Genomic DNA, 16,668 nt, shown 5'->3' on the forward strand with positions numbered 1-16,668 from the left:
TGAATTTAATTTTTAAAATATCCGGTAAGAATTGGAACCATAGAGATGCCACGTATTTTGAAACTTCAAAGTCCAAGTATTGAAATCAGAACTAAATATATGAGCTATTAGGCCGTACAATATACATGAATATATTTTTTAATGAAGGAAGTCTAGAGGTTTCATTCTTTGATCATAGATTTTGTGGCACACAAGGATCAACTTTGCAATTAGTCACTTTAATGTTATAAAAAAAAAATTGTCAGCAATTTGGTTTAAACATAATAGTAAATAGGCTGTAGATTTATTTAAGGTATTTAAATAAGATGATTTAAAATTGGATTTTACCTGAAGCCCTGGTAGTACAAATCGCCGATATAAAAAGTGTAATCTCTTACTGTCAATTAACTGTCGACCTACTTTTTTATAACTGGACAAAACATTGGATTCTGGTGGGTTATTGGTTGATTCAAACTTAATATTATCAAAACGAACCAAACATACCTCCCGCATATCGGTTTAAAGGCGATGCTGTTTCACATGTGATTAATTTACCTTTCACCATAGATAAGAATTACAGGTCGAAGTTAGGGTTTCTTAAATTTCCTTTGTTAGGTGCCGTGCATGGAAACCCTTTATGGAGGGCTCAAGTACTTTGCCTTCCGTAAGCCTGCGATGATCAAATATTGATTTAATAAATATTAATTTTTACCGCTTATTACTTGAATTCCATTTACATGTACAATGGTGCAAGAAATTGAAAATAATTTACATAAATATATCTTTCTTAGATAAACCTATTGGTGAGAAAATATGTTCAATTCTGTCTGAATTTTATTTGGGGGTCAGAGGTCATAGTGCGACCGAATCACATGGCGCATTAATATCTACATGTGGAATATGTAAACATGTAAAAGTAGGCCACAGTGTTCAAACATGATATATTGATAAATAATGAGCTTCTTTTGAAGCATTTATCATTCTTTACACATTTGAAATGACATATCTTGAAAAAAATTCTCAGTAAAGATGTTCAACTCGAAGTAGTTTGGTACTTCAGCACACTCATCTGAGCACACTCATCTGTTTTTTACTGAACATGTAAATATGCACTCAAAAATGGCAAAGTATGAAGATATTTATGTGAGTGGAGAAGCGAATACTGAAGAATTATTACTGTTTTTTGATAGAAAACCCTGACTTATCAAACTTGAGGTTGTTTCTGGCATTCCTAACATTGGCCTGAGGAATAATCAGTTAGCTAAGCCAGTGTTGACTTGCCTCCGAAAGCCAGAGACTCCAGCTGAACCCAAGAAAACATTAAGCTCCTTTATAGCAGTTTCAAGATTCTAGACAATCAAAATTAACCAAGAAAAACACAAAATGCGCAATCAAACCTTTTCAAGGTTTTTCAATTAATAAAAATTACAAAATCACAACAGGGGAAAGGGAAGGGGGGAGTTTGGAGCATTTTCATAATTCAGTGTGAATTGAAAGAAATAATAGTTAAGCTGTAAAAAATTATTTATTTTGCATTTAGACTGGCACACAGAAGTTTACAATGAGTTAATGGACATGGGAAACCGTTTCTGTCGATGTCCTAGCAAATCATTTACGCAAGTTCTACTGTGAAGCCAAGCCCAAAGAGTCCGCGAGTAAGAATGAGAATATGCATCTATTCAAGTAGAATATTATCACAAAAACACACTAAAAAATTTGCGTTCAGCTATAAATCGTCACCTGCAAGACCCATTTCGCAACATCGACATTGTTTGTGACAAAGAATCTAAGCCAGCGAACCACACTCTGGACGGAATGACAAAATTCAGGACACAGACGGGTGCATCACGTCCAACTCAACCCAAATCTATTATCACTTCTGATGATCTTAAAAAATTCATTCGACATTGTACTTCAAGCTGCCCAATTTTCTCCTCTAGTGTTCCGACCTTGAGTGAGATTTAACCTCTGTCCGTCCGTTTTGTATCTCATGGGTTGGAATTTCATTCCCTTGATTTTCTTCATGATAAGGATAGTGAGGAGTCTGGTGTTCTCAGACACACGACCAAACACAAGAACTTTCAAGGAGGCCTCAGTAGTGAGGAAGCTCCAACTGGCATTTGTTTTATGGAGCAAGACAGATCGAATAGGCAAAACGGGCAAGGGTACATGTAAGAACCATTCCGATGTTATGCTGTTCCCGAGAGCCCTACATGTCCTTCGGCAAGTGCTTCGTCTTCTCTTCTCTAGAACAGATAAACAAGCAACAAACCACTTCAATGCTTGTGTGAAATATGCTTTGTTTTCTCCATATACATGTGATATTTCATACTCCGCTAAGCCTCTCAAAAAGCAATCTTTTAGGGGTTTCATACGAGATATGTGTAAGGTCGGAAGTGCCAAAACAGCTACACTCTCCACTGCTTACGTGTCACGGCCATTTCATTCCTGAATGATGCTTGATTCAGGCTAGACACATCATGTTTATGTCCGGCCACAGATGTGAAGCGTCACTGAAAACATATAATAGAAACATGTCAGCTGATCAAAAAAGATTATTAAGTGCTGTGTTGTTTACTATTGGTAATCCGAATAATGTTGCTGCGTGTTAATCGGATCAGTCTTACAACATCTCTAAACTCATCTTTTCTATTTCTGGAGTACACATGCTCGGCTTCACGGTCGTGCATTCTGGGAAAACTGTCAAGGTAGCAGAGGATAGTTTCGAATAAAGTACCGGTCCAAACAAAAGAGAAACCTAAGGTCTGAATGCACGTTATAGGTAATTTTATAGCTAGAATATTTTATGAGTGCATTTTGAGGGAATTGGTGGCCTTGTATATTTTATTGAAATACATGTATGACACTTTAGTGTCACTACTACTGTATATGGGATATGGACTAGAAAGGTACTTGTTTCTGTAATAAATTTTTGACCCATATTATAATAATAACATAAGGTATATAACTCCAATTTACACGAGTACCCCCCCCCCCTCCATTAGAATCGCGCTCATTTACACTTTCAGCGATAAGGCAGTGGCAAACTGTTTATACCTGTGTCATTTACGATAATTTATCTACACAACCATATATGGCTTGTTTGTCTTCGTTTTCTTAAATCTCCGTAAACAGCGTCAAAACTCTGCTCGTCGACGGAAAGTCGAACTCAGTTATGAATCGGTATGTGCTAATCTTGGTAAAGAGCAAAATAAAAAAAATGAATGGGTTTAAAAATTCAAATCCATATTTTAAAAAGTGCATTGAATAAAAAAAAAATTCATAAAGTCTTATTTACCATAAAAACACTATGAAGTTTTTCCCATGTAATTTTAGATACAGGTTTTAAGCCAATCAAATTTGGGATCAAAATATACTCTTTCAAATTAATTTAAAGAAATAAAACAAAACGTAAAAACATTTTTCGCGGGAGGTAGGGGTGTTAGTCCTTGACATCTAAATTATCTTAGTACCTGTGACTTTTTAGACAAACTTACCAAATATCTGCGATTTCAAAGCGTAGGGGGGGGGGTCTGCCTTTTCCAGATGGGAATACAAGGCCAATTTTATTTTGCAAATCTGACAAGAAGCCGTGCATGAAGAAAACAAAACAAAAAGAAAAGAAACGATAAGAAATCAACAGAAAGAAAATATAGAAATAAAAGAAATTAAAGGACTGATTGTTGGTTTACGCCTCTTGCGAGAATTTTCACTAATATTAGACGTAAACAGAAAAATGTCTAATAATTGTTTTATTGGTTTATTGAATTATAACGTTGGTCATTTGAAAGCAGAAAGACGTGAATTTCGTTTTTTAATCAGTATAATTTGTTTGTTTATACCCCCGCTTGAAAAGTGGGAGGGTATATGGTAATCGGGATTTCCGTCCATTCGTCTGTTACGTTTATCTCTTATCCGCAACTCTACTGAGTGAAGTTTAATGAAACTTTCACAGAATCTTTATTACATATTGCCATTGTGCACCTCCTATTTTACTTTTTTATTGGACACGTATTTTAGGTTTCCCATAGCAAAACATGGACATTGCCATTATACGTTTAACTATGACGTCACATATAGAGGCTTCTGGATAACATTTGATAGGACGAGTTATTCCTCTTTCCACATTACCGTAAAATAATAAATAGCAACACATGGACATTATGGGAGGCGGGGGGTATCACTCAGCGAGCTCATTGCTCACAGTACCTCTGGTTCTTTTTGCTATGTATACCGGATCGACATTCACGACGTCAAGCGCGACGTCGCAATATTTTATGACGTCGTTCTTAAAAATGCTACAATTTTGAATATAAAGGCAATTATTTACAATTAAATTACGAGAAAATGAACCCGAAGACATATTAGTTTATTCACATATATTTATTTCAAATTAATTATAGTTTAAATACCAAAGGATAAACAAATTCGTCTGCACAATTTAAAAGTTATTGAATTTTTTTTAAATCAAAACCTTGTCTGAAAACAAGCCGAAAACGACGTTTTTCCTAGCTATACAGTTCAATGGAATAATGTCGAAAATGTTACTACAACAATGACATCTTTGGAATTCAATTACACAAAAAACGGTGCAGACGAATTTTATAAAATTTTCAGAGAATGGAAATCAAAAGTAGAGAAATCATATAGATAATTTCCATGGTATGTTTTCGGACACTTTTTAAAGCCCTGCAAACCTGCAACCTACGTTAAGATACCTGCGTAGACTGAAAATTGTAGAATACGTGAATGCGACGACATTTCAATATATGCGTACAAAATATGAAGATAACAGCATTCTAGCTAAAATTGTTTAGGTTGATTGGGTTCATTAAAACAAATTTTATTGGGGGCAAAACTTAAAACATATTTAATATAATTCAAGGCTGACAAAAATGCAAATTATGTTTATGGTCATTATGTTTACTTTTCAACATATGCGTAAAAATTATTAAATTAATGAACAATTACATAAAGTCATCGAAACAATATATATTGAGCAAATAAACACTGTCTTAATACAATAAAAAGGTGGGATCAGGGAACATTAAAGAGTAAGCATCCCTTGTCAATTGCTCACACCCGCTGGGTGCTTTTTGATTTGAAAGGGCAAACGGAAAAAGGACCCGTAGACAATTCCGTGTAAAAATATTATGACTTAACAATTTGTATGAACACTTCAGTCTACATTAAACGAAATGATACATTGTATTTACAGACAGATTTTTGTATCTACAGTAGAATTTGCGAAGTATTGACTTTACAGGGATGTTGGTATCCTTGTACCTTCAATTGTAAATTGCTTTCATTTTTTAAAGAATTATTTTCATATTTAGAAATTATATGCATCTAGAACATGCTTTTCTTGATCGAGTTTACATTCTACATTTTACATGAATTTAGATTGAAGAAAAAATGACATACTGTGTAAGAAATAAGGAACGTTAACTCTAGAAAAAACGATGACATCTCGTTTTTCAATCATGTTATTTTGTTACCAATTATGCACTCAATCCATCCAATAAGTTAATATTTATTTACTAACTTTAACATATCTTTAATATATAGTTCATTAAATGTGAAATCTATAATTCTTGCAATATTAATTTCCATAGCACTTTTGCACAGTAAGAGAGATTTTGGAAGTCAGATTTTTACTTAGTTATTAGCAGCAAAGTTAAAGGTATTTTTATGATCCAGATAATATGTACATATGTTTTATGATCAGAGAATTATATAAGGTTTATGATAATTTATAGTTATCGTCTGGACTCCCAGCCTTATACTACTGGCTTGTATGATATTAAACCATGGGAGCTTGCCTATTCCCTCAGAATGTATGCTATTGTTTTTACGATTTATTGTTTATAAGAAAAAGGTACATAATGTCTATGAAGATATTATAGCTTTAATAGTAATATATATTTTGTTGTAAAGTATTTTAATTGTATGCACAAAGTGTAAATTCTAAGGGAGTATTATATTGTGTGTAATGAATGTAGGAGTTACCTCCCTTTATGCAGCATTGTGTATAATATTGAATTGTGCATTTATGATTTTATGATATTTTCAATATTGTTATTATTTATTTCAGGGCAATAATAGATGTTATTACTATCACTACGATTATTAAACAGTGCGAACCCTGACAGGTGTTTTCGTTATTTACCATCAACCCTGTTACAAAACTACGAACTAAACCATAAAACGGCATGTGGCGGGTTTGATTGACACACCCTTGCACTTTCACAAATTTTAACCTAATTCTCAATACTTATGAAAAGTTGCAATCACAAATTTTCCAATAACAAAAAAACTGTTCAAACAAGAGATGCATACAGTAAACATATGTTGCAATGTTTAAATTAAAAGCAGAAAAGGAACATATAGCAATAATAAATTTATTTAATAATACATGTATGTGGACACCTTAATGTTCATGACGTTTGAAAATTCTTTTTTATCCAGATAATTGTACATATTTATGTATGTTTAAATATGCAAGGAAACTTTCACATGCTGTTTTTTTAAGGAATTGTAATAGATAATTCACAGCATAATCAAAATAAGTTCTACAATCGTTCTAGCTGCACACAATGTGAATGTTTTTTTTTATCATACATATGTACATACATATGTACATTTCACCTCATCTATGATGATTTAAGCAGTAGAAAAGTCCTGTACATTTCCATTCAGTGTTTTAATTTCGCAGTTGAATGGAATTTTTCCTGCAAGAGTTTTTTTCAGCTGCATTTTGTTCACAGTGAAGAGCTTTGGTGACCAAGTTCATCGGCACATTAAGATGCTCAAAGTTTTCTCCTTGTTCAATCATAAGGGAAAATCCCAATTCATCCTTGTCATATGACTTTGCCAGTCAGGATGGATGGTGGAGCTTCACATTTCTAAAAAATAAAGTTTAAAATTTAACAGAGATATTGGCAAATCTTTATTTTAATACGTAATATCGTGAGTACCCCGCAGTTTTAACTTACTACCTCTATTTTGTGGGTGAATCGAGAAAACTCGAAATCTAGCGAGATTTCTGGGGCACATGACATTGTTTACGGTAATAACAATCGAATGATTCGAACAATTTTATGCCGAAAGTACAATGAAAATTTTATGAGAAGAGTCTGTTTAGTTAAAAATATAGCAAAAATTGGAACATTTAAAGATTAACTCCTCTAAAAAATTCATTAGGCTGGTTCAGCAAGGTTTAACAAGGTATTCTACCATAATGTTCTACTTAACTGTCCTTATTAATTCTACAATGATCGATCTTGCATTGTATTCTTTAGCACATTTACCTCCATCCAACAGACGTTTCCTACCTCCCTCGCCAAAGAGTTTCGCTAAGTTATCCTGATATCAAGTATTATTATAATGGTTATGGTGCTGAATTTAAAGGTAGTCATGTATTGCCGGTGAAGGGCTGCAAATTTAGGCCTATGCTCGGCACTTATGGCCGCGACATCCCGTGGGGATCCGGGTTAGAATAGGTCCTCAGTACCCCCTTGCTTGTCGTAAAAAGCGACTAAATGGGGCGGTCCTTCGGATGAGACCGTATAAACCGAGGCCCCGTGTCACAGCAGGTGTGGCACGATAAAGATCCCTCCCTGCTCAAAGGCCGTAAGTGCCGAGCATAGGCCTAAATTTGCAGCCCTTCACCGGCAATGGTGACGTCTCCATATCAGTGAAATATTCTGGAGAGGGACGTTAAACAGTATACAATCAATCAATCATCTGTGTTTTAAATTTTAAACTTGGCGCAGCTGATTTTTTTTCTCCCCTTATGTCAGTATTGATTGGTATCAATATGAAGAAGGTGTTGACATGTTTCTTCGTCCTTGTCCTGTATGGAGTTGATGCGTTCTGTAAGTTAAGTTCATCTCTACAATGTAAGAATACGTATTATTCCATGGGAAATGTAAAATTTCTTTCATTCAATTCTTTGGGCTATTTTTCTTTTCATTTATCAGAATGACAGATTATAATGATCTACGACTTACAATACCTATCTTATTACCCTACCGATGAAGTTTGTTTGTCAGTCTGTCCCACATCATTTTCCACTACATGCTTGTATTTGGTGCAAAATCTTATTCGTGAAAGAAGAAAACACTTGCTGTGGCCTTCAACTCGACATTTAGATATATCGACGACGTATTGTCAATTAATAATGATAATTTCCATTCCTACGTCGATACGATATATCCTAGTGAGCTTGAGATAAAAGATACCACAGAGTCCTACACTTCTGCTTCATACTTGGATATTTTACTTGAAAAAGACACTAATGGTAATCTAACAACCAAGCTATATGATAAACGTGATGACTTTAACTTTTCTATCGTCAACTTCCCTTACTTATGCAGAGTATACCTTCATCACCTGCATACGGAGATATATATATCTCAGTTGATTCGATACGCAAGAGCATGCTCTACGTATGAACAATTTCTAAAACGAGGTAAATTATTAACAAGCAAGTTGATGCAACAAGAATATCAGCAGTCTCGTTTAAAATCATCATTTCGTAAGTTCTATGGTCGATACAATGACCTTGTCAGCAAATACAATTATCATTGATTCAAATGCTGACTGACGTTTTTCAAACCAATTGTTAGTCAATTATTTATACACTGAATTGACGACGGATTTTTTCGTTATTTTCTGATCATGACAAGGAGCACACGGCGGGTGTGACCGGTCGGAAGGGGATGGACACTCCTCCATGGCACCTGATCCCACCTCTGATGTCTCGGGGGTCCGTGTTTGCTCCGCTTTGAAATTGAATACTGTTCGTTATCTCCATATCCTTCATTTTTCCGTTATTTTTTATCATGACAAGGAGCACACGACGAGTGTGACCAGTCAGCATGTGATGCTTACTCCTCCATGGCACATGATCCCACCGCTGATGTTTAGGAGGCCCGTGTTTACTCTGCTCTTTTTTTGTATTGTTTTATGGACTTTGAGATTGAATACTGTTTGTTTTCTCCTTCTCCTTCTCCTAAGACTGTTCTTGACACTCACTATGTAATTTCATCACGCGAGAGATTGGCTTACCTAAAATAAAATAAAAATATAAGTCCAGAAAGAATATGAAAGCTATCTTTATTTTAAACTAGTGTCTAATCAAACTCGGTGTTACAAGTGAACGACATAATCAATTTCATGTAATATTGATGCTCCATTATCAGCTGATGAATGGACTCTTCTCTCCGGGCAAGGTTCTCATCGTCTTCTCTGTAAGAGGAATCTTGCATATACAGATTGCCTCTCTTCATATTCAGTTTAACCTCTTGAATCAACTGAAAAGGGTTCGACAGCATAATGACTCCACGATTATTATGATTATCATGAGTAGGCGTATACATCACGAGGGATGTATAAAATTCCATCTTTGTGATCGGTCAATTTTCAAATGAATACATCTCTTTGAAGAAAATACAAGATACACAAAATAAAGATCATCAAAGAGGGACTGGTCACTTTCGTTTGTCCGTTATCTTTGGCCGTGGATCCGTTCTCTTGGCTCTGTGATGAAGGTGTACTCGCTGCAAAGACCAAAAAATTTTTTTTTCAAATCACTAACTTTACGCATCAATAAAAAATACGTTCGATTAATTCTGTTCAATTGCTCAGTTTCATAATTATGTTTCAGCCTTTTACCATTAACAAATATTACGAGTCTTTCAAAATTTATTTTTAAAGATCTATAAACATCTAAAAAGAATCATTGATTTTAATTTGTAAGTGTAAATCTTGCCGTACATGTTGGTCTGGCGGAGGAAGGTGTTGTGTTTATTGTTGATAGTAGTTGAGGAACAAAATTCACTGACTGACCGTCGAATTTGCAGGTAAAATTCATCCCCTTGGTATACAGAGCAGTATACCTCAACCCATTGTTCAGAGCTAAAAGAAATATTAATCCGTCATCATTTCTTATTCAAATTCTCAAGCGCTTGTTTGACAACTTACATGTAATACATGAATACATTGAAGAATTTTTGACAGTTTATGATTTTTTAAAGTTTTAAGAGCCAGCATTGCAAACGGCACTGACAAGGAAGATTTTATTCAATTTAAACCGTGATCTGTTTTTTTAAAATAACATATATGTAAGAGTAGCAAATTTTATTCAATTTAAACTATAGTCTGTTTTTTTTAAATTTAAAATTACAAATATGTAAGAGTAGCAAGTATACTTTTATATTAATAAACGTTTCCATGGCATCTATATTGACCACAAGGTACTACAGTTTTAACAAAGGAGTTATAATAAGGTAAATTTAAAACAATCGCCATCATTTTACCAACACCTTGAAGTATTCGAACCCATATTTTCTCAAACTTTCGAATAATGATATAAGACACATGCTGCTGTAGCAAATCACGTAAAATTACATATATAATTTTTATTTGATCATTAGAAACGTGCAATGCCGGGATCGAAAGATCCCAGCATTTTTCGATCCAAGGGAATAAAGTTCTTGGTTAACATTTGTTAGAGGTCTCGGTATTGTCAGTCTGTACTCACTAATCAAAAGTGTACAGACTAATAAAATTGAACATACAAAACTGAACAAAGAGAGCTTTTCGCCACGCTTTGACGTAAAATTATTAAGAATGCCGTTGTTATTTTATACTTTAAATATTCATGTTATTTATGATAAACGAAAATGAAATTTCTTAAACATTGCTTCGCAAATGCTATAACTAGACAACCGTGACCGAATGATAGATATTAAATCCTCATTGGATTAAAATTCGTAAAATAAGTAGACTCAACTAGGGACAATATGCATGCAAGTTTCATACAGCGATTCAAAGCATTCAAACGTAATTTTATTGATTTTTTTTTCAAATGCGTCAGCAGGGAATGTTTGTGCAATTTTTTAAATGTATGTTTTTAAGAACATATGATAATGTTAAGTAATTGAAAAATAAGGAGAAACCCTCACTGCTTATAAAAATAAAGGAAAGTTAATATTTTTTGTGGAAAGTTCATTATTAATTTTTGTTTATGTCCGAAAAATTTTGGTGCTGCCTGTGTTATAACGCACTTTGAAAAAATAAAATTTCTTTTCAAAGTGCGTTAATATCGACCATATTAACTCACTTTGAAAAAATGTGTATGGCTTGGTCAATATTCTTGCAAATCTTGGGTATGATAAATTATTGAATCTGTTTGATTACTCTTCTGTGATAAGGTCACTTCAGGATGTGAAAGTGGGCGATTGTGATTTTTCCATACTTTCCTCTTAAATGCTTTACTGTACTTAATTTTTTTCCAGTTTGCATGCATTTTATGTTACTTAAATTTAATGAATTTTTTCAACGTCATACCAGTTATGTAAATCATATATTTGGGTGTAGCATAGGCATCAGTACCGGGAAGGGTCGGGGGGGGGGGGGGGGTATATGCAGGCATTTTTTTTCAAAGTGAGTTGACTTTGTCCCAATTTTAACGCACTTTAATTTTTTTTTCAAAGTGCGTAATTTTTACATAGTGCGTTGCCACAGTGATGTATACCTTGTCGCCCTATTTGCATCGTAAGCAATTTAAATGTCTCTCTTAAAACGAGTTCTTCATTCACAGCTTTGTATCAAAGCTGAAACCTTAAGTTTAGAAGCCTCTCGTCGCTAAATTCTTCGCAATAGAGTGTATATTGTTTATATTAAATCTTGTCAATAGAGTGTATATATTGTTTATATTAAATCTTGTCAATAGAGTGTATATTGTTTATATTAAATCTTGTCAATAGAGTGTATATTGTTTATATTAAATCTTGTCAATAGAGTGTATATTGTTTATATTAAATCTTGTCAATAGAGTGTATATATTGTTTATATTAAATCTTGTCAATAGAGTGTATATTGTTTATATTAAATCTTGTCAATAGAGTGTATATTGTTTATATTAAATCTTGTCAATAGAGTGTATATTGTTTATATTAAATCTTGTCAATAGAGTGTATATATTGTTTATATTAAATCTTGTCAATAGAGTGTATATTGTTTATATTAAATCTTGTCAATAGAGTGTATATTGTTTATATTAAATCTTGTCAATAGAGTGTATATTGTTTATATTAAATCTTGTCAATAGAGTGTATATTGTTTATATTAACTCTTGGCAATGGAGAGTATATTGTTTATATTTACTCCCGGCAAAAAAATTGACGGGTACGTACTTTAAGGACAGTAAGTATTGGCATGATAAAGAACCAGTCTTGCTTGATTTTCATGAGTGCCAAGTACATGTATGTGTTGAAAATCTACGACTTAAGTAAATTGCTGTATGTCAATATGTGCTGCAAATTCTCAAATAGAATTTAATCCAATTCAAAATTCGACAATCATAATCTTTGGATTTCCTGTTTGAATGAAACGGCAGCTATTATTTAGGATGCATGATAAAAACATGAGACATTCTTTTGGCATTTACATAACGATATACTAGTATTTAGCTGCCCAACTCTTCGAAGTAGCAGATAGTTCATAATTAGCAAATTTTCTGCATTCGGCAAAACTCAGGATGGATACTTTTTCCTCCGAGCTCAAACTGCGAAACCTTTTTTTAGCCGGGCTTATTGCTCATTGCTCAAAGAGCAATTCCAGGCTTATGTGATCTTGTTCAAGGCAGGATGTTGAGTTTCAAAATATTTTTTTCGTCATATATAAACGTGATTCATGTAAGAAATCCATTCTACTCTGTAAATGAACCCGGCTCTCTGTACCTCTGATTACTTTGATTTTTATTCGTCTTCACTGACATTTGCAAAGCACGCATAATCTGCGATTAATCTGTCGCTCTTAAGACCTTTTGTATACCATAGTATAGTGATATAAAGGTTTGTAGGGAAAAAATTAGAAGTGATAGTAACTTTGCTTCGAAAAAGTTGGACGCTACCCCCCCCCCCCCCCCCCCCTCCCCCACGAAATAGGATTTTCGATTTTGGGCAACATAAATTTTCGTTTTTTTCTTTTTTTTTTTGCCTTGTCAACTCTTTCAGGTCAGTAAAAAAAAATTCTCTGGTTGGCCCCCCCACTTTGAAAAACGATGCTACGTGCCTGTTGTATGACGTAAATATAAATATGTGTACCTTCAGCATCCCCATGACACTTGTTCGTTCCGTTCCAGCTGCAGTGTGCCAAATCGTTGCCGTTGTCAACAGCTAGGCGGATACCTGTGTTGGAATACCTGTAGGACGCATGCTCACAGGAAATGCCAACGTGTGTGTTGTTATGGTACGCCATTGTTTGAAACTCGGAAACTAAAAGATATGTATTTAGGCTTGCAAGCATTGCAACAAATACAAATATTTAAATTCATAAACGCACAAATGCACACTTTTATCCGAGTTTATCAACAGGAATTATAAGTAGAGAAAATAATTCTCAAAGAAATAGTTATAATGCATATTTTACGTCAACTTCTCTTATCATTTGTCTAAGATTCCTGTTAGTAATTACTTGTAGCTTTTTGCTTGAAAGCATGTTAACTACATGTAACAAAACAGAAATCGCCGGAGATTTTTATGATAAGGGTAGTAAACTAACAAAGGCTGTGCAATTTAAAAAGGAAGAAGAGCGTTATTGATAAAACTTGAACTATTGTAGCATCACACATTTTTGTTGGGATGAAATGTTAATTTTTTATCTATGATAGTTTACTGGACTTTTAATTTGGTTGTTTAAAAAGTATCTCCATTCAATATATAGTCATTTTAAAATTCGTGTGAGATTTCTGTTGATGATTGTTAACAACGAAATTTAATCACCCACGAATATTTGTGTTTTTACAATATTTAATAGGTGAAGTCACATACATATTTATATTTACGTTCGATATTGTCAAAATTTTACACAATGCATGGTGCATGGTGGTGGAAAGCGTTACAGACAGACAGAAAGACGGACAGACCCAAATTAATATCCCCCATTTTTCAAACGGGGGGGCAATGAATTAATACTGCAGTGTATGTGTTTATTTATATGTTTCAGAAAGATGTTTTGTCATAATTTGAAAAAAATAAAAAATGAAATGGAGCTCGTACTTCATCTCAAATATCTTTGGTGTCTCCCAATTCTTAGACCATGCAGAAAAGATCCACTCTTCATCGCAACATATTTCAGTAAGACTGAATCACAATTTGACATGAACAAGTAAGTATTTTAATTATTTTAGATCCAGGAATTCTAAACTTTATATTGAAAGAAAAAGAATAGGTAAAATACACGAAATAAATGTTGACGTTATGTTCAGCCAATATTAATATATGATTCCATCTCAATGGAAATTAACAACTGACATCATCAGTTCCCAAACGTATATTGTTAATAGGAATTGAAAGATCGCGTCAAAGTTCATTCTCCGACTTTGCTTTCCTAGCATTGGTAAATATTTAATAAACAATGAAATATTTTCTTCTCATTCAATCACGGCCAGAATGTGATTTAGCCGCGGTTTGCGACGACGACTATTCGTACACATTTTGTGTACCATTGAAAAAAACTCACAATTGAAAAAAATTCATTCAAATCAAAATAAAAATCGATAGAAGCAGACTTACGACAAGGCTTGAGAATAATATTGTCCTGGACATCGCTGCTGTTGACACAGGTCGTATTCACCCACAACGTTTTTCCTGCATGGACAGTGTGGTTAAATGGAGTTGTTATGGTTAGAATCCCACTTTTGTTGTGGAAATATTTCACTGGATCCTCGGTGTGACAATATAACGTGTAATTATTAATATACTGGCAGGTTGCTAAATTATATGAAAGTATGTTGAATACGATGTTTTTAATGTCGCATTCCAACGTAATTGAAATTCCCAATTCCTTCGACTGACAAGTCCCTTCGGATAGTACATCAGAATTAATGATTGTCCCGAATATTCCTTAAAAGGAGACAAAAGTTCAAAGGGTAATGAAAAGAGTTTTATGAAAATGAATTGAAAAATTGCAATCTTGTTTCTAAATATTATTTTCTAGAGACACATTGATATTTATATCAATCGAAGATTGGAATACTGACAGATGATACAAGCAACTTTCATTTTGAAAAAAAATCATAATAACAGCTAATGTTATATAAAAAAGGAATAAGTTTTACCGCACAGACTTTTCGTTTCTCTTTAAAAGTTTCACGATAACGCGATTTAAGTTGAAAAAGGTAATAGGCTGATAAAGATAATTATGAAAAGGTGAAACATTGAACACTTTAGATTAGATTTTATATTTTAGAAGGGACAAGATAGGATAAGACCAGTATTTGTAATGTACAATTACACCGGTCAAAAATACATAACAATTCACACATCCATTTTTTTGTGTGTACATGTATCATCTGTCCTTCAAATCAACACGCCCCCAATACGAATCATCGTACAGTTTCAACAGGCATTCACCGAATAAATGTATTTAAAATTCAATATTTTATAGACATTTTCTGCTCAGTCCACCCCTTTTGACTTACCCTGTTGAAGTATAAAGGCTCCCACAAAAAATAAGCCTGCTATCACTCCCAGGGTAACCATGTCTCTGGTGTAGGAAAAAATCAGGACTTTGCTGTAAAAATTTTTCAGTTATTTTTATACCATGGTTTTACCCTGGGTTTTTTTTTAGACTATGAGATCGTTTGTGTATATATACCCGTTGACGTCTTTAAATTTCCATCGAGCTTATTTAACATACTTTTTTATCGGTAGGGTTTATCTTTCACTGTATGATTTAAAAGACTGTGTATTGATTTATCTAGACTGCATTCCAGTGACGCTTCATTTAATGTTGGCGAAAGGGTAGTTTTGCTTATATCACTTTTTTTTTATTTAAAGCCATATTTTGTTTGCCCAGGGTAAAATAATTTGGTCGGTAGGTGGGAAGGATTTTTTTCCAAAATATACATCTGTGGACGGGATAAGAGTAATAAACGAATAAAAAATATTGTGTCATGGAATGTAAAAAAAAAAATCGAGTCAGGCCATTTTTAGTCGGCTGAGAGGACGCCTAGAAAAAAAAATTGAAGATTGTCCAAGGCACATGAACTTATTTAAACAAAATGCTATTTGTGTTATTGTTCTGAATATCCGATCCATCAAATTAAAAAGATATGTTATTAAAACTATTTTATAAAAAAAAATCATTGAGAAATATGTTCAATTAAGTATTGGTAACAAATGGATAAAACTTATAACGCGAAAAGTATCTCTATAAGAACATATCGGTAATGAAGATAAAAGATTCATTATACCCCCGCTCCGAAGGAGAGGGGGTATACTGTTTTACCCTTGTGTGTCCGTCTGTCTGTCCGTCCGTCCGTCTGTCTGTCCGTAACAAATTTTCGTCGCAATTTTCTCAGCAACTACTCATCGCAGAAGCTTGAAATTTTAACACATTCTTCTCTGAGGCATCATATACGTTGGGATACATTTTTGTACAAATCGGATGTCAACTTCCTGTTTGTCTGTCTGTCCGTTTCTTCGTCGCAATTTTCTCAGCAACTACTCATTGCAGAAGCTCGTAATTATAACACAATCTTCTCTGAGGCGTGCTATATGTTGGGATACATTTTTGTTCAAAGCGGATGTCAACTCCGGTTTGTCTGTGCGTCTGTTCGTTTCATACATAACAAATTTTCGTCTCAGTTTTCTCAGTAACGACTAATCGCAGATG

General features: G+C 33.8%; 1 protein-coding gene across 2 annotated transcripts; it reads right to left on the reverse strand.

Moving 5' to 3' along the window:
- Positions 1-6,574: 6,574 nt before the first annotated feature.
- LOC134270481 (uncharacterized) lies at positions 6,575-15,632 on the reverse strand. Of its 2 annotated transcripts, XM_062752705.1 has the most exons (7): positions 15,473-15,632; positions 14,565-14,894; positions 13,095-13,265; positions 9,760-9,900; positions 9,444-9,542; positions 8,875-9,296; positions 6,575-7,873 (listed from the first exon to the last, which is right to left on the reverse strand). In XM_062752705.1, exons 1-6 carry the CDS (start codon positions 15,531-15,533, stop codon positions 9,280-9,282), a joined length of 819 nt encoding a protein of 272 aa, XP_062608689.1. In that variant the 5' UTR covers positions 15,534-15,632; the 3' UTR covers positions 6,575-7,873; positions 8,875-9,279. The 2 variants fall into 2 exon arrangements, with proteins under 2 accessions (XP_062608689.1, XP_062608688.1); XM_062752704.1 differs by lacking the exons at positions 6,575-7,873; positions 8,875-9,296 and having other exon boundaries at positions 9,356-9,542; positions 15,473-15,631.
- Between the last annotated feature and the right edge of the window lie 1,036 nt (positions 15,633-16,668).

Source organism: Saccostrea cucullata, unplaced genomic scaffold, assembly GCF_032062105.1.
Source record: "Saccostrea cucullata isolate Sc308-1 unplaced genomic scaffold, CSIRO_AGI_Scuc_v1 ctg5566, whole genome shotgun sequence".
In the NCBI taxonomy this organism is placed as follows: Eukaryota; Metazoa; Mollusca; class Bivalvia; order Ostreida; family Ostreidae; genus Saccostrea; species Saccostrea cuccullata.

Coding starts and splice junctions, on each gene's coding strand:
- LOC134270481 (XM_062752704.1), bottom strand. CDS start 15,533: ATGGTTACCCTGGGAGTGATAGCAGGCTTATTTTTTGTGGGAGCCTTT. Junction 9,901..13,094: donor GTGTCATGGGGATGCTGAAG/GTACACATATTT, acceptor TATTTCTTTTAG/CTCTGAACAATGGGTTGAGG. Junction 9,543..9,759: donor TTCCTCCGCCAGACCAACAT/GTACGGCAAGAT, acceptor TGGTCTTTGCAG/CGAGTACACCTTCATCACAG.